The sequence below is a fragment of the Plodia interpunctella genome, chromosome 13, assembly GCF_027563975.2.
Source record: "Plodia interpunctella isolate USDA-ARS_2022_Savannah chromosome 13, ilPloInte3.2, whole genome shotgun sequence".
Lineage (NCBI taxonomy): Eukaryota > Metazoa > Arthropoda > Insecta > Lepidoptera > Pyralidae > Plodia > Plodia interpunctella.
The window spans coordinates 7,864,741-7,890,406 of record NC_071306.1 but is presented as its reverse complement, the minus strand read 5'-3'; the positions used below and the strand labels follow the sequence as shown (position 1 = coordinate 7,890,406).

At 34.1% G+C, this 25,666-nt stretch overlaps 3 protein-coding genes across 3 annotated transcripts in view; 2 read left to right on the top strand and 1 right to left on the bottom strand.

The window, feature by feature from the left end:
• The window catches only part of S6KL (S6 Kinase Like), a 59,418-nt gene that overhangs the window by 9,408 nt on the left and 24,344 nt on the right, over positions 1 to 25,666 (top strand). The window contains exon 7 of the mRNA XM_053753341.1: positions 6,875 to 6,963. Within this exon, the coding sequence (XP_053609316.1) occupies positions 6,875 to 6,963 (89 nt within the window). The remainder of the gene's footprint in view (positions 1 to 6,874; positions 6,964 to 25,666) is intronic.
• Atg101 (Autophagy-related 101) lies at positions 649 to 4,994 on the top strand. The gene has a single exon (XM_053753344.2). The coding sequence runs from the start codon at positions 794 to 796 to the stop codon at positions 1,457 to 1,459; it is 666 nt and encodes a 221-aa protein (XP_053609319.1). The 5' UTR covers positions 649 to 793; the 3' UTR covers positions 1,460 to 4,994.
• On the bottom strand, positions 7,679 to 24,331 carry LOC128674633 (neurofilament heavy polypeptide-like). The gene is made up of 2 exons (XM_053753343.1): positions 24,172 to 24,331; positions 7,679 to 9,239 (listed from the first exon to the last, which is right to left on the bottom strand). Exon 2 carries the CDS (start codon positions 9,236 to 9,238, stop codon positions 7,940 to 7,942), a length of 1,299 nt encoding a protein of 432 aa, XP_053609318.1. The 5' UTR covers position 9,239; positions 24,172 to 24,331; the 3' UTR covers positions 7,679 to 7,939.

Below are 25,666 nucleotides of genomic sequence, written 5' to 3'. Positions count from 1 at the left end.
ATATCGTACAATATATTTTTAGGCAGAGTTTTCAGAGTTTCCGGCCAGTAACTATTAAATTAATTATTCTTAATTATAAAAAAAATATATTTTAAAGTGGAAAATAGGCCAGTAAGTAATTTGTTTATTATTACCTACCTAAAAGGATATGATTCACATTTATTGTATGATACATAGCATACAGTCATCACAATAAATTAGAAATTCTGTAGATGAAATGTATGTTTGAATATATATTTTTTTGTGTAAAGAACCTTCAACGTCGACAGGACGGCTAGATTGGACTATGACATGCGTCGATATCTCTGATTCATTGTGACGAAATAAGTCGTATATAAACAGATATATTTTATCAGTTGTTACGACGTTACACCACATTAATTGCACCACGTAACGTAAATGCACTTATTTTAACTCGTTTGACAGCTATTTGTTGTACAATTGTAATATATAATATTTAATTTTCTATTTAAGGTATTGTGTTAGTGCAAAAGGAACTAACCGATATGCAGTTTCCTTAATTAGTGAAATCGGTTAAGACAATATTGACAAGCGATATCTCAAACGTATATATTATTTGATTAGATACCATTTATCAATAACGACGCATGCTATTACTAAAGCGGTCATTTTCCATTTCAGTTTGGGACTTGACTCGTGTGTTTTAGATAGAAATGGGTCGATCCGGCGCCGGGCGGAATAGTGCGCGTGTGAGTTCGTACGGGCGCTCGTAACGCGGGGACTGTGAGTGATTATGTCAGTATCGTGCGCCCGCGCCGGCCACTGAGCCGCCATGAACGCGCGCAGCATCGCCTTCGAGCTGGCGATGGAGGGCCGCCAGGTGGACGAGGTCGTCGCCGGCATCTTCCACACCGTCCTCTTCCACCGCTCCAGCGGGAAATTCACTTACAACAACGAGGAGAGCTACTCCATCCGCACCGTCAGCTACGTGGACGTCGACTGCGACTTCATAGACTTCACATACGTCTGCTGCGAGTCTGAGCTCCTCGGGAGGAATGTGAAGCGCGAGATATCGGAGTTCTCAGCTTTGCTGCGAGGTGTGGACGGCACGTCGGCGCCCCCCCGCGGCTCCATCAGCCTCGAGTTCTTCCAGAAGCGCCGCGCCCGCTGGCCCTTCCAGCCCGAGTGCGTCCCGTGGGAAGTGTGGACCGTGTACTGTGAGCTCACGGAGTCCAGGAACGACCACGATATGCACAGCAAACACGAGAGCGTTGTCGAAATGCTGCAGGACAAGATTGTGTTCATTACGGAGATAATAAACAGACACGAGTACGTGCCAAAGATGCCGAGCCGCTCGGACGCCGATCTCATATTCGACACTACGTACACCGACATCCAGCCGTATTTGTTCAAGATACACTATAGTCTGTCCGGAGCCCCCCCCACCTCCGTCGGGAATACGGTCCGGAAGCTGATCCGTGATACTCTGTCCTTGTGATGCTATTATCGTTTGATTACCACTTTTATTTAACACTTGAGAATGTGAATTTGTATGTTTTTGTCGGCGATAATAACTCTTGTTCTGATATACCAAATTATTAAACACTCTCTGTGTATTCATGAAAATAATTAGTAACCTGCTTAGTCATCCATCGAGCAATATTCCTTATGTGCAATAAGGCATCCATTAAGCTCTTAATTTTGATATACACAGCAAGTTTTCAATATTATTTACTTTTTTTATTTACAATGATTTTAATTTATGACAGTTGTAAATAATTCTTATATATTAATTGTTTGTTGTGATTAATTATATGTGTTATTTTACAATTTGATGAATTAATATAATATTATTCAAAATTTTTTAGTTGCTTTTGTACTTACGAATGCTTTGTTTGTGCACAAAATTTCGTGTGTAAAAGTGTTTCCAGTATCACGCCAGCTAATTATGACTGTATGTTAGTTTTGTGCGTCATGTCTCTTCTACACGTAAGCCAATACATCAGACTGAACTACATCAGGCTTTAGATTTTGGTTCAGAATCACACAGATATAGTTAGGTCCAAAGTAAGTTCGAGACTTCTTGTATTATGGGATACTAACTCAACGATACTATATTTATAACATACCTATATAGATAAAAATCCAAGACCTAGGAATCTGAAAAAAGAATCCATCTTGACCTGACGGGGTCGAACCTGCGACATCAATTGTATAGCAGTCCGGCATGATGACCATTATTCTACATAGGTCGAGGTGTATGTCAGGTTACATATGTATATGTATGTATAAATATAAAATCTTCTATTCTAAATCTTGCGCTTTACGCTTGTCTATTGGATTTTTATGTAGTGAAGTTTTTAATAATTTATTTCATTAGTCTAAAAAAAATCTTATAAACGAATAGCGAACTTAATACTGAAAGTATTTGGCTCACGTCTAGAAGAGGCATAATTTCAATGTATGCATGATTAACAGTTTCGCCTGTTGTAACTTTAATAGTTCTAGTTTAGTTGTAATGTTTTCTGAGCTACGACTCGCAAGGCTGGTTGATGTGTCCACTCATTCATATGTTTTATTAAGATTATTCGTGTTTCTCTATTTAAGTTAACATGTAATCTTAAATTAAGATATTAATGCACACTGTAAAGATATTTTCTAGAATTAAAGTTACCTAGCATGTCAGACTTCCGTGATTGCAATTCGGTTTAACGTCTGGCTTTTGTAAGTTGTCACCGACTAATAATATTTTTTTTAATGGCGATCGGTGGCGCTAATTATTATTAATACTATAGTTTTAATTACTTTAGGATTTTGGAACAATTTCTATTTGAAGGAATATGAACGGTTGATGCTCGGTGTAAAATATTATAGTCATGTGACTAATGTGTGTTTTTATATTTAAAATTAATGATTGCTTTGTGATAATTGCCGGAAAAGTGTAAAAAATATTTTGATTCATGAATTTAAGTGTAGGTATAATGATGATATGGAGCCATCGACGATATGTCTAGATTTTGAACGAGTTAGTGTTAGGAAATTTGTATAATAACAATGTACAGTACGGTTATAGATTTTCTCATTTTTAATTCTTCGAATAACGCATTATCGGATAACTTGAGAGCTTTATCGAAGTACGCTAAATTGTAATCAATTTTTAACATTAATGTCGCTCTCAGTGTTGCCACATTTTTCTATAAAACACAGGGTAATGAAGTGTCATTAATATTTAAAATATCTACAGCAATTGAGCGTAATTCAGCTATGTATAAGCGGTGAGGCCGCGTAATATGTAATAATTGTTAGTTTAGCGATGGTGCATGAAAAGTCTCATAGAGTAAGAGGATGCTAGATTAAGAAGCCAGATTTTATTGTATAGTCCTTTCGATTTAATTATATTACGAGACTAAAATACTGGTATTGATACATTTGGTGTTTCGTCGCAGATGATGTCTGACAACCAAACACTTCTCACTTGGAATAGGACGTGTACATTTCGTCGTATATTATTTTTTATGCATGAAAAAAATAATTAGTAGTTTCAAATATGTATTCCATTTTTACGTGAAAATTTTGTTTTTTTTTTTCTACGCTAATGTGATATTTGTTGGAGAACATTAATTAATATTGTCTTTGAAGGACTTCATATTCATTTGCGTAGACCTTTGGCTAAACATATTTCTTTAAACTTTAAATTTTTTAAAAAGTGATTAGTCCTCGAAATTTCGGATGCCCTGATTGTATGTATTGTAAGGTGAAAAATAACCTCAGAGACATTACATTTTAAGTTGACGCGATAAGAACAGATTAAAAATGTACTTACGTGTTTGGAATTTCGAAAACTTTTAAAACTTTCGACTCTTAAGTCTGTATATAATTGAAACGCTTTTAGGTTTATTTTTAGGACATTGTAATAAGTCCATCCATCTTATACTACTGATTTAACCCCTACCTCAGTTGTCTCTAGCTTAAGTATGTCATCTCGACCGGAGGATAGTTTCTTATGCACTCGTACCTTGCAGCGTGTTGAATCAAAAATAATATGAATTAATTGACTAATGTTCCTTTTTGATTCCTCATGCGTTGTCAGAAATGTTGGCGACCAAAGATGTGGCTGTTTTCGGTCTTGTAGATTTTATCAAGCGGCATTTTACTATACTATTTATATTGTGTCGTCTCTCTCACATCATGGCGTCGGACGCTATTGTGAGTGCAACGGCAATATTAACTTTTGATGTTACTGCAGTGATTTAATTAAAATATTGACGTTCAAAGGCAAAACAAAAATGTCCACCACATTAATTGAAATGGTAGTAAAATGTCGCATGAATTAATCGTTTTATACTCTTAAAACAATATATTGTTCAATTCATTTAATATTGTTTATTTACATTTGCACGCTTCATATCAGCGAGTATCTTATCGTATATTTTTTCAAAAGTCTAAAAAATCTGGTGATAAGACAATATATTTTTATTCTATTCTAAAATACCTTGATTGTGTGCCTCTTTTTTCATTGTAGTTCGAGCACAATGTATATATATATATATATATATATATATATATCTATCTACACATACATTAATGTATCCGGAGCTAAGTATTACACGTGTGGTTTTAAAAGGAGTTTTATTAAATCGTTTATTTAGTATTCATACAGCGAACTTGAATTTGACGATTTTCCCTTTAGCCAATCACAAGGAATCTATGATAACCCTGATTGGTTACAGAATTGTCAAAGCGAATAGTCAGTTTGGGGCTGTTGAGTACTTCTCTCTCTCTCTCTCTTTTTCATTTGTCATATTGATATGTGTAATACGTAGTGCCGTACATACTATACTTGCTATGGCCTTATTTTGACAGATGATTTTTAAAAAGATGATTAATGTCGTGCGTGAATGATAACGGCTGTTATATTAGAGTTTATGGTAAATGAAAATGTATATGTTGTGATGTATAAGTTCAAAAATACAAAAAACTTTAGTCTTGTGATAACTTATATGATTAAAATGTGAATAAATAATGAAGTATTATTTTGGTTTTAATTTATATTTTTCCTTTAAGTCAGACTAAAGCTCATATTTATGATTACATGATTACTGGATGGATAGCTTAAGACACTTTTTAGTTTAGAATTTCTAATTTGAACTCGATATAGTATAGTACAAATCAATTGAGAAACACATATAGCTTAACAGCAATAAATTGTATCAGCATGTCCCGTTACTTTTACAAAAAAATATATTATGATTTTATAGGATAAGTTCCATATCGAGAAACATTTGCGTCTTTAAATAATTTTAATTCATATTTCTGAAAACCAAAAAGTTATCAATGACCAATATGTAATAGGTACAGGTGTATATGAGGTGTATATCAGAAAATATATGTTTTATTACACTTGTTTGTGAAGAATTTTTAAAACAATTTTAGTTAAAATAAGTTTTGTCCCTATGACACTAAGTACACAATATTTGACAGAACGAAATAAAATAAGTAACAAAAATGAATTTATTCCAAAAAAAAGAAAATGCATACTGAAACCTAAAAACAAGTACATACATAAATTTAAATTACTATAATTGTGAAGTGTCAGTGAAGAAGACTTCGTGTGCTACACGACATCAAGATGTTCCTTCAATCGGAGAGTACATACATTTTATTTTATAATTTAAATACATTTATTAATAATTTAATTGTATGAATGGAGGAATGCTAGGTGCGTAGAGCACAAGAAGTGTGAATGTAATGGAGGGCGGTAACGATTGATTTTTTTTTCAAATCTGTTTGGTCTCAGTGCTGTATTAGGTTTTAATTGCATGTACTAAATATTGCCCATACATCTTAATAAGGGGAAATATACATTATATAATAAAATATATGCGTATAAAAATGGAAATAATTGTACAAATGGTGGACTTAAAATCAAATGGCATAATATATCTATTAATGATTCTTCATATAATATTCAGGCTTCATATAATAATACATCATTATATGAAGACTAAAAATCTCGCCAGTTCAATTCTTACAAAATATATTAATTAGTTTTTGAATAACTTGAATTGGTTTGAAATGTAAAAATAAAAATCATAAACGACGTCAATAATTTCCTCCTGTCCGAATAATATACATGCTATTGATAACCTGCCACTCAAAAGTGTTGCTAAGTATATTGAAGCGGAGTTATACTTGTGATTTGTTACCGCAGCTAATTATCTCATTGCCATTCTTGTTTTGATGCAATTTTCCACTTCTTTGACGTATTACAGTATTACAGTTGTTCAATGATGGTGGCATTAACGTCTAATTTGGGAATGTGAAACACGTTATACGTACGTAGACAAGTCGAGAGGAAATGTAGGTACTTATATGTTTTTTGTTGTTTTTATATGTCTTGTCGATCGCATCAGTGATGTGACGTTATAAGACTTATATAACATTTAGTTTGTTATATAGATACTCAACATTTACATTTAGTTATATAGATATTCAATTACACATGCAGATGATTTAATTTTCCTCGAATGTGCTGTTAATCTGACCATACATAAGATCATTCGTTTCGTTAGCCCTACCTAGCTGCACACTAGCGCCATAATCATATTATTGTCAATTTATTTTGTTTATTAGCGAAAATATGAAAATGATTTTGATAGATCATGTTACATTACATAAAGGATTTTATAGTGGCGCTAGTGTGCGCGTATGTAGCCCCTCTGAAGAAAAAGGTACTTTTTTCATTTGTGTTCATAATAATAGTAATATGTATTCTCAATGTACTACTGATACTTGACATCTGAATGATTCGTGGTAATTTCTTATGCCAAAATAAAAGCTAATCTGCTATAATTAGTTAAATTACTTGTAATAAGTGCAGTTTTTTTAATGAATTGAATGTATTTGTCGACAGCTCCAGAAGTTCTTAGTCGGGAGCCCTATGGACATGCTGTAGACTGGTGGTCACTCGGGGTCCTCACCTGCCGCATGCTGACCAACAAGGTAAGTCTTTCAGCTGATTTACACTAGCTTTTTCTTTCGGTCTTACTCGCTTGGGCCTCATAGCAAAATAATATATATAATATAGTAAAATTGACGTGAAAAAGTGCCTGTGAAGGTCTAATTTCTGAATAAATTATTTGAATTTGAATTATATGAAACCCCAAAGTATGAAGAATGTTGTTATCGGCTGTGACTGATTTCAATCAGTCTAGCCGCATATATGTTTTCCTAATTAGTATTTTAAAAACAGCCACTACTGGCCGAAATTCCATAATTTCGTTATTCAATTACGAATCATATACCGATTTCGGTAACGGACTTCCATTGGTTATTTACTTCTCTTTCCTTAGGCAGAAATATTTAAAAAATCTTAATCGAAGTGAACTTATAAATGTCAATCAGTGGGTTTCTTCACGATGTTTTCCTTCAAAGAAAGTGGTAGTCCATACAAACTAATGTGACACGAGTAGATTCGAACCTGGGCCATTCCTTTTAGACTCCAAAAAACCTTATTCAAATTTTTACGATATGGTCAGAAACATCAATCATCCTTGCGTGTTCTCGATGTCATTCGCGGCTTTAACGCCTCGAATCCCGTTGTACAGATTTTGAAAATTCAGCTGTTAGCGGTCGCTTGCCTGACATCGACCTTCTTTTCTTCGAGAATGTTGTTGTGTCAAGGCTTTCAGGCTGTAGTCGTAATAAAACCACAAAATTATAAAAAAACATATTTATTACTTATTATTACCTAACGGAAATTCGATAATTTACTTTGAGACATTAATTACAACGCAGGTAATTTCGATTCGGCTATTTGTTAAGTCTCTAGGTATTACACGCGGGCGAGCCACGGCTCCCTCACTCACTCTCACGGAGCATGCGCACATACACTAGAGGGCGCGGGCGAAGCGCGCGGGGGGCGCGTGTCGAGGGTCGTCGACACAGGCCCGCCGCTCCGCGCCCCACACTAACTTATCTAAGACTTGGCAGCAGGCTCGCTGTCTTTCTTGTCTGTGGTTTCTGAACTCTCCGAAGAGTTGCTTTCGTCACTGCTCTCCTCTGAACTCTCTTTGGATTCTTTAGGCTTCTCTTTTTCCTCAGATTTTGCGTCTGCTTTAGGCTCGTCCGCCTGTTCCGCGGCGGAGTCTACTTTGGCAGGAGCATCTTTCACGGGCTCTACCGCTTTAGCTGCTACCTCACTAGATTTCTCTTCGGGTATATCACTGGGGGTTGAATCACTTGCTTTAGCGTCTTTTGCTGATTCTTCTGATTTGGCTTCTGGCTTTTCAGCTTCTTTAGAAGCATCTGACTTTAGGGCTTCTTTGGAAGCATCTGACTGTAGGGCTTCTTTGGGAGCATCTGACTTTGCGGCTTCTTTGGGAGCATCGGTATTTTCGGCTTCCTTGGGCACATCTGATTTTTCAGCTTCTTTGGGTGCATCTGACTTTTCCTTCTTTTCAGCTTCTTTTTTAGGCTCCTCTTCTTTGGGTTTCTCGTCGACGGTATCACGAATAACTCGCAGACTATCATCATCCGTTAATGGCACATTGGCTGACTTTGGTTGTATAGGCACTTCGGGTACAGGTTCAACAGATTTTTCCTCTGGTTTCTCAGATTTTCCCTTTACTTTCTCTTCGCTTTCGGCCTGTTTGGGGGCTGAGCTCTCTACTTTCTTTTCACTAGAAATAGCAATAGGTTCGGCACTTTTGGGAGCCAAGTCTATTTTCTTTTCTGGTGTAGGGATGATTGAAGCTGGGTCCAAGACGTCATCAGGAGAACTCGATGGTTCAGCAATGGCGGCGTCTGATTTTGCAGCACTAACAACATCAATTGTTTCGGGTTTGGGTTCAGCGTCTTTTTTTACTTCTTGTACTATGGCAGGTGTCTCTTCAGATAATTTCGGTTCTGGTTCTTCACGTTTCTCCTGAGGCTTAGGTTTATCAGCTTCAGGCTTGACATCAGCTTCAGCTGATTTTCCTTCAGGTGCTTTTCCTTCAGGTGCTTTTTCGGCTGGTTTTGCTGGTGCCGCCTCTGCTTTAGGTTCTTCTTTCTGAGATTCTTCTGATACGCTCTTTGGTTGAGCCTCCTTTTGTTCATCTTTTTTCTCAACTTCGCCGCTTTTTTTCGCTTCTTCAATTGCGGGTGCTACAGCTTTCACTTGTGATTCTTCAAGTTTAGGGTCAGCGACTACCGCAGGTGCTTTTGGATTTTCCTCAGCCACAGGCATCGCCATACTCACGGCCGCAAACGCCAAACATAATATCAAGACCTTCATCCTGTAAAGAAAGAAAAATATGCAATTAGTGGTTTGTTGAAATAGTAATTGCGAAAATTATTATGGATCTCGAATTCTCGATGCACGTTTACAAGTCGTGAGTATGGTAAGGCCAATGTTACGCGCCGACCGGCTTCAACGTTTCACAGCAATTTTCCAATTAAGACTGAATCATCTAAGGGTCTGATACATTGTGGGGGATAAGTACCTATGTACTATTCGATTTAAATTGTCGGTAAATAGGATGTAAACTATTTGTGAAAGTGGGTTATATAAAATGGCTTTCTATTGAGAACATACATAGCAATGTACATGCATGCATGAGTATAACTAAAGATGTATTTGTAGATGATGTGTTGTTGAAAATAGTCATGTTGCCGCCGGGATGTAGTTAGTATTTTTTCTTGGCGGTTCACAATCTCATCTATTTCCATCGTTAGCAAGTTCGTGTACCTGTAGAGAGTTCTATTTATAGGCTGGACTAGGTAGGGCATTAAGTCCATATCCCAGGTCCTGTTGGAATGCGGTCTGGCGCCGCTCTACTAATAGACACTGCCTTCGGCGATGGTAATGATCTTAAAATAACTTCTGTGCAGACTGGTGATTACGTGTTATAAACATTAATGGATCGTGATTTCTTGAGAATACTGAAAGTAGTTTTCTGATCCTGTTTAGTTAATTTCAAGCCCTTTTCTATTTTTACTTTACAACAAAAAATAAGATGAATATACACGCTATGCTGTTCAAAAATTAAGGTTTGATCAGAGGCTAGTAGCGAAACTGAAATGCATATTCAAGTTGGATTATTTTTTCTTTCTAATTCTGAATATAAAATTGGGTATAATATTTGTCTATTCGACGATGTTTTGTATTTAAGGACGTTCGAAGACCAACCTTGCTGTCAACACCTCGGTCGTTCCGCCTCCTATTGTGTTGTAACATTTCGAATGATTTATCGATCATAGCCAATTCAATTAGCAAAATATTTTCTTTGGAATTTAGCATTGCCATTCTATTTGTGAATTCGTTTATGATAGCTAGACTTCCTAACGTGTGGAGCAGGATGCCCCCTTAGCAGTATATGAATAATCCGGTCTCCTGTGTGAATATCAATATGCTCTTTGAATTCAATTGGCGACCACTGCAGTGCGTCTGCCTGTGATTCATTCTCACGCGGCTTGTTTATAAATCGTTAATACTCTTATTGTCGACTTTATTTTGTTGCAAATAATAAACGTTTGATACCAGTGACAATAAGTCAATGAAAATTACAACTAAATAGTACCTATAACATAATGACTATACTTTTTATGTTTTTCTGTTAAGTTTTCGGCATTACTTTGTCTATATCTACATGTTATTTTTGTTGTAAAATATTTTTTATAATGACTGTTTGTGCCAAAATAAAATTAAAAAAAAAAAAAAACAAAATTTCAATACACAATAATGCGAGGAAATCTTATACTTACAAGATTCTGATGATTGATTTATTTGGAGTTGGATGTATTTAGTCTTTTATTACATTCTGTTATTCTGAAACGTTATTTGTATAACTATAAAAATGTTAAAGGCTCGTGAGAAGAGCTCTTCAGCTAGTCGGGAAACCTTCAAGTAAATCTGCATAACATGATAAATGGTAATCATAAACATTAAAAGCAAACAAGCATTTATTAGAGCACTGAACCCACCGTCAGGTCAAGCGCATCACATCACATTTGTGATATTCGTTATAAAAACTCGGAGCCTCTCTGCGGGGTTTTTATCATCCGTAATAGGATGTTTCAGTGCAGCTTTATTTTTATGCTGTCGAGACGTGTAATGTAACATAATGGGCACTGGGAGCCGGTTTCATAACCTGCGCTCTTCGTTACCAGTTGTTACGTCCTGTTCTTACTTCATATTATTGATGGGCTTTTGTTTTTCATTTATTTCAGCCCTGACTCGCTGTGCTGTGATGTATTTAGTACAACATCGTAATAATACGAAAAAATACAAGCGAGTCGACTTTTTAAATTGAATATTTTCTTTCTTAGTTCTCCAGTGTCTATATATAGTATAAGAGCATCTATTGCAAGTACAATAAAGAGAACCAGCAAAGAGATTTTAGATTGATTGCATCGATAATTATTACATAGTCATAAGCAATTACTATTAAAAGTTTTGTAATATAATTGCAGATCCCTGTTTTTGTATTATTGAAATCGAAAGTACCTGAGGCAAAAAGGAATTCATCTTTAGCAAAACTGGTTCCTTCCTCTGTAGGTCGTTGCCTTGCAACCGATTTAATTTTTGATTGCTGTTTTCATTTTATATTTGTTTATTCTCTTTTTTTACAAGATCTTAATCTGCAACATTCTCTGCTGAGAAATTCCATCGTATCTTCTTTGCTTGGCTAATTTTATATCGAATACAGAAATATAATGGTAACCTTAAAGAGTAAGTAGAAAGTTTATTTTGAAATTAAAATTTAGAATTATATTATTTTTACTCTCTTTGGATAGATATTCGTCTACAGATGAATAAATATAAAGAGTATTATCTATAAAACATCAGAGCCTAGCGGCCGCTTTTGTTCATTTTATTTTCTACTTCTCACGGACTTTGGCATACTTATGGTCAGGCCTCATGGTAAGACCAATGGCACGCAAATTATCCTTCACTACATCATGTCATGCATCAATCAGCACGCCATTTTTTTTTTGTATATCGTCATCAATTCCAAATTGCGTTGTTTTTCGTCTCGCTCATTTATTTTACCTCATTTGCGCGATTGTTCTCCAGCTATTTTCTGGAAGGATATCCTCGCGGAGGGCAAGGATTGTATCTTCCCACACCGGGGGCAATTTTCCAATTGAATCAGCGCATGGCTCATTGCGTCAATGAAAAAATTTGCCCGCAGCCGGTCCTCATACGTGTATACTTTGTGTGCATTCTTACACAATATGATTGGATCGTAAACTGAGCATGTATAAATAATTGTTACTCTACTGACATTTTGATATTGACATATCAAAATGTCAGTAAACTAACTATTATTATTATAACATTATTTTTGTAATTTTTGATGTTGTTAAATCATACATCGTTTTCATTCATCCAACATTTAAGAACAAGGTTCTTTTCAGTGGAGTTGTTTCCATCTCTCTCTATCTTCAACCATCGTTTTGGCCTCCCTGCACGATACCACTCTTACTCGTATAAGAGGATAAAAAATATGTACAGAAGAATGTTGATGATGAGATGATAGTTGAATGCAACAGTGTACATGCTCCAATTTCGACACAATTTCAGAGGCAATAAGACGACATTATTATTCTGGAAACATGTCATTTATTTAGCTCACTTTGGAAAACGGTTGGGACCTTGTCATTTAGGTTTATCTATTATTCTCATTGAATTGCAACACAGTTCAATCCCAAACTATCGGTGTTACGGTTGACCGAACGTTTTTACGAAACACACAGTTTCTCGTGTGTGTCACCCCTACTCGAGCGTGTCGACATAAATTAAGGAATTCACATGAATGACATTGTATGTTTTCTCTTTTTAGACAAAATGCAGCAGTTTTAGTTAGCTTCGAGTTTAGACCTTACTGATCGAACGAGATGGTTTGAATTAGTTTAATCGTTGCAAATGTCATCTTCCTTCTTATAGGGCATATTCGTAGTAAGGGCTTTCTCATAAAAAAATACTATGCGACACTTCACTCTCTATTCTCTTCTATATATATATATATATATAGAATATATATATATATATATATATATATATATATATATATATATATATATATATATATATATAGAAGAGAATAGAGAGTGAAGTGTCGCATAGTATTTTTTTATGAGAAAGCCCTTACTACGAATATATATATATATATATATATATATATATATATATATATATATATATATACATATACATATAAAACTCTTCCGTTACTGAGTGACTTACTGACTGACAGACAACGTACAGCCGAAACTACTGGGCGTAGGAAGCTGAAAGTTTGGGGAGTGTAGGTGAGCACTAAGAAAGGATTTTTAGTAATTCTACTCCGAAGGGAGTGGAAGGGGTAAAAACCTTTTATATGAAACTTCTACACCGTTGAAATTAGTGACTCGAAAATTTTTATTATAGTTGTATACAATAAATTATTGAATACGTAATTCAGATTTTTCTGAAAATTAACCCTTAACCCCTTCAAAAGGGGGTGAAAGATTATATGGAACTTAATACAAATATCAAAATAAAAAGCTGAAAATTGGTAATAAACATACTCTTCTTCATTTAAATGACCGAGATTTTACTATGAAATCATGCGGGCGAAGCCGCGGGGAAAAGCTAGTAAAATATAAAATATCCAATTGTATCCAATATAAAAATATGATAACTTAAACTTGAATACGCGCTCAAGAAATGCGAGTGCGGCCACGGCCACAGGCCATTCACACGACACCAGTAAAACTAGTTGGGTTTCGATGATGCAGTTTTTATTATGTAAGAGTATCAGGTTTGGGTCATTAAGTTTTAACTGCTGGCACGGAAGAATCTCCAAGAAAATATATTTAACACCCAATTATTTATCGCACACTTAAATATAAAACAAATGAACCTATATATATATATATATATATACATATATAGGCACTTCCTATGTTTCTTGTGGTTATGACGACGAAAATATTTAAATTCAACCTCTATAAAAGAAATTGACGGTTCAGAAAATATTTCTAACAAGGAATCTTGAATAATGGCTAAAATATGAAAAATAGTTATACTTCTGTAATCTCGTTATTCGGTGTAATCTGTAAAGATCACTATTAGTTTTGATAACTTTGCCTATCCATTAATTACTGACTATTTTTGAGTAATGAGTCGCTACTCAAATGCAATAGCTAATTTCATGTACATTGCATGTTTATTATGTAAGTCTATTTGTAACTTAACGATTCGTCGTGTTGTAAAAAGTTTGATGTTTTTTGTTCAATCACTTCTCGACATTACATAACGACTACTATAGAATATAATATTTAATGAATTTATGTGTTGACCAAAAGGCTACCTAGTTTCAGTAACTTAGAATCCGAGAAGAATATATTTATTAGCTTGCATTGCATACTATATTATAGGTATATTGTTAGGCTTATAGCTTACTTAATTTATTCACTACGTTGTGGTTGAAAAGAATTAGATTCCCACGTGCTCACTACAATACGTTACAAGGATCTTTTGATATGCCCATTATATGCGAACACCATAACATTATAATAACCTAATTTAACATTATCTATATATTTATCTAAGTACTGCGCTGAACACTATATACAGTCGACATGCCAAGTAACCTTTCTTGAACCTTTATGTGGTTGTACTAGGGATGATTTCACAAGGATTGAGCTGGTAATGTGGTTGACTGTACTGGTTGTATGTAAAATGAGGTGTTTTATTGTAAATGTATTCCTGTAAGTGTGTTTTGTGATTAAAATAATGAGGAGGTTGAGTCTTATTGTTTTTGCTAAGTTTTTTTTATGATCATGATTACAATAATAAATTTTACAAAATTTTGTATGACTTAAATGTTTTTGTAATTTTCCAAAATTTCAGTGTTAGTAAAATTTTCTTTTTTCTTCAAAGTCGGCCCAGTATTTTAGGCGTGAATGCTTACAAGAAATACAGACAAATAGAAATTTTGTCTGTTTTCTGGTAAGCATTACCTTAATTTTTATTTATTTAAACTTTATTGCACAAAAATATAATTTGTAAAAGTGCCTACAATAGGCAATCTTAATGCTAAAAGCATTATCTAGTCTTGAGTCATACAGAGAATGCTATGTCGATGAAAATATATACTAACTACAAGGGGCATATACAAAATCAATTAGATATCTATACTGTATGCGGTGAACAAAATTATAATTACTGATACGATAAATGTAACAATTGCGTGGTAATTACTCAAAGCGTTTGTACAGATATTGTAACTTTTATGTAAATGAGCTGGAACCGTATTGCTGTCTAGATTGCCAACCTGTCTGTCGTGATAACATTCTACGAATAAGGTCGATAAACAATTTGCATATTTATTACAATGGTTTTATTGCTAAATTATATATCATTTATTTTCAATCGTGCTATGCTTTCTAATAGTTCTGTTTGTATAATTTTGTATTTGCCAGCGTAAGTACAAGGTTATAATCCATAATTGTGCATTCAGAAGTTCAGCTAGAACCAAGCCTGTGCATCATATTCCTAGACATGTCATCTTTGTCTTTACTTCCATAATATTTTTTTAGTATTTATTTTTCATAAGCAGGCATCGAGGTAGACCACGAACTAGATGGCGGGATGATTTATACAGGTTTTCGGCGTGGTTGGCAACAAATCGCTCAGTATAGATGACCTTTGGAAGACAGAAGGGGGAGGCCTTTGCCCAGCAGTGGGCCACAAAATACAGTCTATATATTTTTTTTTTTATACTACCAAACAAACATACTACAATATAGTAAGTGTTCACCGCAGCCTGTGGACGCATGTTGTCACATGCGCGTTGCCAACTTCGTGGTCTAGTCTAGGTAGCCCTGTAATAACACTTTTCACCCTTCAAACTGTTCGAACTATAAGGTAAAGCTAATGCTTGTCATCGTAAGGGTGAATTTCACGACCGTTTGATTTTTAAAAAATTAAACATAAAATTAACATTGTACCAGTACTTTACTTATTTATAAAATAGGATAATTAAAATGATTACTGTATATGGTACAATTTAATAAACACTAATGATAGCCCACGGCGGCGTTCAAAACGAAATTCTAATTAAACTGGTAAGTTTTTAGAGTCAAACCATCTTGTTTCCGCCATCCCGTCGTTCTAAACCACCGGACAATTTCAAAATTCCCAAACTTGTTTAGCTTTCTCCAGCAGAATGCAACGTTTCTTGGGAAACTTATAAAATTCATTAACATTCACATGCGCTTGCGACACTATTGGTCGTATAATAGTGGACGTTATCCGCTGTCAATTTGGAGACATTTATATGGAAAGTATTGGCTCATGTCGTCATAGAAACGAGCTCGAAATTCTTTTTATACTAGAACTTAATGGATCCATTTATGTTGATACATAAAAACCAAGATTAATTTTAAAATTATAAACACGGTGCACAGGCGTCTATGGTCACATGTATGGACTCGATCATTGTAGGGATGGGCAAATAATATTGATATATATCCTATCGATATTATTCAAATGTATCGATAAAAATTGACTAAAAATATCTGCACAATAAGCGATTCTCTATAAACATTGTCAAAATATTCGAAATTTAAAGAGACTAAACCCATAAAGCTTACTGCCTACCTACTCTTTTACTAAATTTAAGAAATCGGATTGGTCAAATACATGATGTGATGCATGAGCAGACAGCAGAGCTTTAAAAATATATCTATTTTGATACGAATTTGATATCTGAAAATAAATATCGAAAGTCCATATATCGTGTGAAAAAATATCGCTGATTTATATCGATTTTTTTTGTGAAAATATATCGATATTTTGATTTATCGATTTTTTTTGCCCATCCCTAGATCATTGGACAGGATAGTTTATAATCCAGCTATTTTCTTTCTTTCCATTGATCTATGCTTATAGTTAAAACTTAATTTGCTTGATTTACATGAATATTATCTTCTCCACGTGGATAAGTTAAGTATTAGTTAGAAGTACTATTAATTCTATGGTGGGTGATTCTTTCTGAATCTAATGAGAGTTCCTAAACGTAATATAGAATTTACAACAAACTATGACGTCTCCTTCGGCATAGACTATCGTATCGCAACGGCCATAGCATCTTGTTAACTTATAAATATAAAATATAAAGATAAATTTAATGGACCTCTTGATCTACGATCTTACGTGTTGTTTAAGTGCTCACAGCGCTTTCACTATAGAACATAGTAAAAAGTGACCTAGCTAGGTTTTTGCTTAGGTTACCTACTTTCTAATAAATTTTGTTAGAATTTCAAGAGCCTCCAAGGCTAATAGTAAATTCATCTGTATTTGGAATTCTTTTGCATCCACGTTTAGATAAACTTCAACACAAAATATGTATGTGCCAATTTTATACAGGCTCTTTGAATAGGTACCATCCACAGTGAGTTTTAATAACTGCAAATATAGCCGGGAACGGCTTAACGTCTTCTGAAGAATAGATGACATAACTTTTGGTCACCATCTCGTGACTGACCATTACAACGGCATCACTGTCGCAGCACCTTTGAGCTTCTCGAAATCTCTGGGCGGATAAGTATGGGTTATCGTTGTCAATTCGGGTTGTATGCTCTTGCATTTATGTTGAAACCCGTTATTCGAGCTGTGGGCCGATTGCACAACGTCCGACCCACAGTTGACTGTCGACACATTGGGAGTATTGGGATCACGAACGATCCTATTGTGCTGGATTGATTCTGCGTGGCCAGCTGTCTAACTTTGAAATCTGTGTCGATCATCGCTATTGGCATCGTTTATATGAGAATTCATTAAAGTCTTTACGATGGGTCAGTGACCCAAAAGAGAAAAATGTTTGATCAAATAACTATAAAATAAAAATAATAATTTGCCCATATATGATTCATTTCCAATTGCTTTAAATAAATATTCAGATAGGGGGAAATATAAAATAGGTCACTTTCAATAAACATTGCAGCCGACTTCGGTCGTTCAATATCTATTATTTTACCTAATTTGCTATATTAAATTTCAGATTCATTGCACAATTCGCCGTTGTTAATAATATCAGAAAATTAAGAAAAAAAAACTTGTATACTTGATAAGTAAAACTATACACCTGCCAATATTTATAGTTCCCGTGTCCATTACGACACAATAACGGTTATTAATCATTGTTCACTCGGACATCCGTCTAATTATATGGTTAGCAAGCTGTTACTCCTATATTAGTACATTGCATATAGATCGGTGAGAAAAAGGATCAATCATATTGGTCTGTAGGTCTAAATTGAATAACTTAGCGTCACTGCTGTTGAAAACAAGAAAAACTGTCTAAGGAAGAGTTGCAGTGATTGCCAATATGTAGCAATTATAACATTTTTTACTCAAATATTCTTCCAAAATATTGCTTCCTTTCGATAATTCGCAAGAAGTGATTGTGGTTGTTAAAACTGTTCAGATTAGTCACATTCAACGAATTATATTCGAATCTGTCACCATGCTTTGTTCTCTTAAGGGGACAAATCAATATTTCCGAACTGTCCCCCTAAGGGTACAAAGAAAGGATAACCGGAGTAATTCCATTCAACGATACACAACACAGGAGAACCATATTGTTACAAGTACCCAATCATATATATTTCAATTTATTTAACTCTGGATGTAGAAACGCATGGAATATTAAATAAATAACAGATTACTCCATGGGCATAGACAAGAGTCAAGATCTTTAGCTCTTTAATTAAAGAAGTTATAGGACAACTTGATACGAGAAAAGGTTGGGAAACCTTCGACAGGTAAAGGATGTATTCGATTTAAATAATTACAATCGGCATTCCTGAGAAGATAAGCAAATTACATATTTGTCATTATCAAGCAACTATTTGCAACGTACAAAGTCTGTAGGTAAGTTTCGAAATTCAGATAACTTTGCGATTTTTATAAAGAAAATGTTGGTGTTTTTGTCATGACTTAGGTTTTTTATTGTGAGTTTAACATACTGTTAGTTTCGTTTAAATTTCTCTTAAAATAAGAATTGCATTAAGCAGTAATTTGTTTATTTAGGGGAACTATTAATAAATTAGGTTGTGAAGGTCAATGCCAGACACAGTAAGTGGACTAACGGTTTAACTCGGCTTCGTCGGTGAAATATTAACAAATCTGTTTGATTTACCGACTTGTTTCCTGTCTATTCTAAAATCTTGTACTGATATCTAAGAATTTTATTATTTTGGTTGTCATATGAGTCATATAAATATAGTCACCAAAATGGAATTCAAAACGTAATGATACTCAAAATTGCGTGTATGGACGAAATTACACATTTGAATACGGGAATTAATGAAAACATCGCCAACCAAAACAAAGAAAAAAAAATTATGACTACTTCATTGGTAATAATTAAAGTTTAATATTTTTTTATACTAGCGATTAACTATTATATATAATATAACTGACTTTTAACTAACGCTATTAGGAACCCAATCATCACTAAATGGAAGTTCATATCAACAATTTTTTCTCTCCAATTTGTTTTCGAAGGTTCTTAGCAAATTCACAATCAATAAAGTACGATCGATCGATGCGTTCGATTCACCTTTTTCGATTGTGATTTTCTGTAAATGCTCATTATCATCATTCATTATTTATCATCACTACAATATCATTACATCATCATACTAGGCTTGATAAGCCTTCATTGTCACCCTTCAAGAAAATGAGTATAGGACCCTCGGATACCTTTATCAGTCGAGCGGAAGACGAAGAATAATATAATAACCTTAAAAAACATTGAAGAAAAATGATTATTTAAACTTCACTTCCCAGTTGACCCTAGAACAATTCTTGTGAGTTCTTGTAACAATGCCGTTTTTTCCTGTTTACTCCCAGAAAATCCTTGAAAATTCGAGTGTTTCCATTGAGACCCTCGCGCGCGACTAATCCGTGTTTAATCAATTCGCTGATCGACTTGGTATGTACACAGTACAGTCGACTGCATATCAAGTTGCTCATTATGGATCACTTTGTCGCGGTCATACCGGCGAAACTGCACTCCGTTTAGGTAGGTTCATATGCTAAGACTGTATGAATGGCGTTCATACTCTAGATGTTAAAAGACTACAAGATTTTCAATCAACTGAAAATGTTACATTCAGTTCTAACATATTTTTTTTTGTTTAAATAGCAGCGTCATTGATAGTTTTCATTCGATGTAGCCTCAATTGAACAATTATACAATATTTTTACACATCTATTATATGACGGTTGATATTATCAGATTGTTTTCTTTTAAAACTACTGCAACTGTTCTAGTTGACTGCAGTTGTAATTATTTTATTTCGGTACGATTGACAATGACGAACGATACACTACCTAGTATCAAAAAGTCGTGGAAACTTTTTAATTCAATGGGAAATCTTGACTGTCGAGATGTTTGTAAAATACTATATAATTGTATGGTAATAAATATATAAAAACAGGTGTTACAAGCAGCAGAACACCTAACGACCCCGATGGGTGACTGAAGCGAAACTAAACTGCGATAAAAAATTAAAATCACTCAGTCGTAGTCATACTGCTTTTGAATCGTGATAACGAAAAACTGTGACTCAACCCTGAAGTATCCACCACTAAAAATAGTAAAATACAAAGACACGCAACGAAGTGGAAAATTTTTAATGATCACATGAATAATTAAGAAAACTTTAAACAAATAATACTTTAAAAATAATTTTTGATTGAGCTATTTATAACTATTATGCATTTGGCAGATGCAATGTAAGATGGGTTTATTTTCTTTTCTTGTGTTATGTCTCCATCGTTCATCAAAATTGTTATTTTGTTATACATTTTTGATTGAGCTATTTGAATGAGACGTCAACAGTCGATACCTTAATAGCACTTATATAAAATGCATCAAGATTCTAACGTAAATATTTTTCCAAATGCATGTTTGTTTGGAACGCTACAAAAAATTGAATCCACTTTACATTTTGTGCGCTGTTCCTCTGTTCCTTTCGTAATTGATGCAATTAAATGACGTCATTCTTCTATTATGTCAACATAACAATAGAGAAATGATCAATAGTTTCATTGTCTACTACAATAAACTAATCACATTCGATAGTAGTTAACAATCTCACTGGCGCATGAATGAACCCTATGAAAATTTGCACATATCACTTATTGATTTTTATGACGTAAATACAAAAATTATTACGCAGAACATTTCTGAGACACGTGACAACAACCATTAACACGTTGAGTAGAATTTTAATCGATAAATTATTATAAACGAAATATGGTATATCGATCCTGCATTGTCGCCTTCCTTCTTCAAGCAATTGAGAAGTCCCTCACAGATACTTTTGTCAGTCAAGCGGAAAACTAAAGAAAAATGTACTGTTTTTTTGTCTAAAATTAACTGCCATCTAAAAACTGCAAATTAACAGAATCATGAAGTGCCGACCAACAAAGGATCTGACTCAAACATTAAGAATATCTTATTATTACCAGATTAACTTTAATGATCGATAAATTAGGGGGATTTACAACGGATCTGAAAATTCCACGTACTTAGGTAAACAATTAGACTACACCGGAATCCGTCTAGTTTTTTGGCGACAACGCAATACATTTCAGACAGGCAAATGACTTCTCTTTAAAAATCACTGATACGTATAAAAAAGCTTGAAACGCGCCAAGAAGCCTAATCCAAGGTGACTTGCCGCGTCCATTATCCAACATAATGATAACGATTTCCACGGATCATGGATGTTTAGCCAACAATAGTCTAAAGACGCATACGTAATTTTTGGAGAAGCAAGGCCATGGACGGTCTCGATGTAATGTTACAAATGTAAATGACCACTGATGGGAATTTGTTAAAGATTTTTCGTAAACACTTAGTGGACTATGTTGATGTCTGAAAAAAATTATGCATTAGGCAATTGCAATGCTAGATGGGCTGATTTTCTTTTCTTGTGTTATGCCTCCATCGTTCATCAAAATTATTATTTTGTTACACATGGTGGCATTTTCCAAGCACCTACCTATTGATAATCTATTCCCGTTTACTGTTGGCAGTGTAGAAAATTCATAAATAACTAAGGTTTATTTTTGACTGTGCTGAATAATTTTAGCCACTTTTCGGTCTACTGCACACATGCGTTACATCCGAATAATGATCGCGAAGATACTCAACAAGTTTTACTATTGTGAGCTGTGCACTGATGGATCACTAACATCCATTTATTAGTTTGTTGCTTTTTGAGAAATTACTATTTGATTTCGAACCTAGGATCGATGGAATGATCTGATGATGCGATTGCTGTTTCATCGTGATCAAATCCATTGTTGACATGGTTATGTAGTGACAATTTAGGTCACTGAAAACAATTTTACTACCTATTGTTAGTATGAAGTAGTTCATGTTTTATATTGACCGATCGATAAATCTCAGGACAAACCATTTTCCTCTTGTTTGAATATGTTATAGTACACCTTCCTTAATCATTTACTTTGATATATATATTTGAGATACATTATAATTTATTCGTTTCTTTTCACCCATTGTGTTTGGTGACTGTGGTTGTTACTGACTAACTCTTCTCAATATCATCTATTAGATGTCGTACGAAGGACTGGGGTTTGGCAGTTGATACGCAATATGTAATTCCCTAAAAGGTTTGGTGTCTGGCAGGCGGCGGGTTATAAAACTATGTTTATTCTCTAATGTACCTGACTTGCCGACTTGGAAAACTATTTTTTGATAATTTGATGCGATGATAGTAGGTTGACTTCAAGTTTAGAATTTATTATAATTAATTGCATATTTGATAAAGTAAGTAAATTAATGATTATTCACAAAAGAATGCCGAAATGTTGCAACATTTAAAATTTTATTGAATATTGATACAACTTGCAAGGTTCTGTCTCATAAGCATATGTAGCTGATTGCAATAATCTTCCAGTGACAATATTCTTCATTCTATATCTATCGTATACATAATTAGGTATTTTTTTCTATTTGTACATATTACTTAATTTTAAATAAAGAATTTATATTCTCACTTGCTCCCTCTATGTTCATTACTCTCTTTATACATGCTCGCGGATACTAGTATTAACAGATAGGGGCTCGATTCTGACACACTCGAAAAGTACAGATCATAATATTGTTTCACAAAATAAAATCATAAACCAATAAGTTGAATCAAATGCGTCGATCGATCGAACATTTCTATTGGAAATTTACTTGAAATCTTCGAAAGGGTTTAGAGAAAATTTATGAAGTGAAATTTGATTTGTGATGAAATGATTGCGTGAGGATCGGGTCCTAGATCGGATCTTATATTTAAATTTACTTATTATTTGCAAACATCACGAGGTAGCCAAGGGGAGCTAACAGTATTTGACGCCTATTCTCCATTGAACCGTGTGTCAGATCATCCAACCGAGAAATCCTGTTTATACGAAGCAAAAATGCCTACATAACTAAATAATCTTGTTATTTCGCCAATGTCAATGCTAATCCAGTTAACTTCAAGATTACTCGCAAAAACAAACTCACGTGTGGTTACATGCACTAGATATCGTTAACAATAACTATAATATATGAGAACACTAAAAAAAAAAACAATCTTTGAAGCAAAATATGGGATAACGATATTCTTATAATAACCAATTAATTTTAACTGACACTCTCAAGGCTTTATTAGATTTGCTTTGAAGGTTCTAATCTTGAAACTTTTTAGTAATGTGTATCAAAAGGAAATTTTATAAATTTAAAAATCGATTGCCCTTTTTTTGTTCGGACCAGGTGCAGGTGGGACCATTTCACACGATGAAAGCTTTCCCCAAAAACAATTACCTAGTGTTTATTTTTTAAAAGAGATTAGAATCTTAGTTTATTTTTTAAAAGAGATTATTTATATGTTATTCATTTGTCATTTAATAAAATATAAATTGCATTAAATTTCTTAAGTCACTAATATTATTTTATATTTTTGCGAGCTTCTTGATTATATATATAAGGAAAGTATAGTCAAATACAGATTACAAAATAAGTAACTATTCATCAACTCTTTTGAAAATAATTACAATGTTATTATTCTGATTAGTTCGTAATTTATCAGTAACGCAGTAGTTTAGTACACGAATATTTAATTACGATATATATTATTCATATTATTGAACAAAATACTCACTTGGAAATTCAGGTCCTGTAACGATAGAAGGCACTGACACAAAATTTAAAATTTTGAAAATGCAAATTTCTTGTGGTAAGTGCGCACGTGTCGACTGTCGGCTTTGTATTGGTCGGGCCCTGACAAACTGCCGGTTTTTATACACGGACCACTCTGCCCTGCGTATGACCATCTTGGACACGCCAGTTCGCATCTTCTGTATCTTTTTGTGATAATTTAAAACAAATTCTTGTCTATGGTTTATTAGCTTAACCTGCGTTCAGCTCCCGTTGGAATTTGGCTGTCTTATTCACTTGTCGTTGGCTCGAGCTTCCAAATTTATTTCCCTATAAAATGCGGTTTGGGGATTCGCTGTCGTGGGAGTTTTGTAATGTTTTTTATCAATAGGCTCGAAAATTTCTTAATCTACCTATCTTCTACGCTCGTCCGAGAGCGTAAGATAATATAGGATGTATTGGCTACTCCTGCAGATTGTAAAAGTCAATCAAGGAAAAACTATAACTGGAGATAGTTCGGCGATAGGCTAGCAACATATTACTATTTCAGAATTTTCATTCCACCAATCCAATCAAATTAAATTGCTTTGTACCCGAACTCGATGTTTCACCGTATCGGATAAATATGTGGTCTCTCTCATGAAAGCTGAGATAAATAAGCGTCGACTTTGGTTAACACTGTTCAAAGTAAACATAAGTTAGTTTCCTGATGTTGGCGAGTGAAAAAAAATCTGTTTTCAAAATTTTGGAAAACAACTTCCTACCTTTTGTCTGCGGCTTCATCCGCGTGAAATTCCGACGAAAATATATGTATACTAAATTATGTTTTTTACGAGTGGAATATTTCGTGGGGGTTCCAATAAAGATCAGGTAGATTTTTGTAATATTTATTATCATCGTATCGTCAACTGTTATGTAAATAATTGCTGTTGTGTATGGGACAATAAGTATTATTGTTATCAATTTATATGGTAACCGATTACGAATGAATGATGAGATCGATACAGTGTTAATTCGTATGAGTAAAGAATATAATGTTCAATATGGAGAATAAAAATATTATAAATATTATAAAGGCGAACGTTTTTTAGTACATTTGTTAATTCTTAAACGTCGAGCCAGTTTGGTATCAAGGCAGCTGTTCAAAAAGCCTGATAGTCAATGTCGTTTTTTAAAGTAGATGTCGCTAATGTGCATAAAATTAAAAACGTAAGTATTTTCAAAAAATATGTAATTAGAACGAATGCATTATTCACATTCACACATATCTAGTATGCATTCACAGCTATGAGGCGCCGAAGTCCAGGCTTGCTCTTGATGTTTTTGCCCATCAGCTGTCAAGGCTGTATCCACATAGAAGACAAATTACTATTAGCTATTTCATATTATTGAGAAAACTCAATGTGATTTTTGGTCATTTTAAATGGAAAACAAAAATATAGTTTTCTAAATTCACGTGTTTTTTTCAAATTTATCATGTAGATAGTCATAAAAATGTT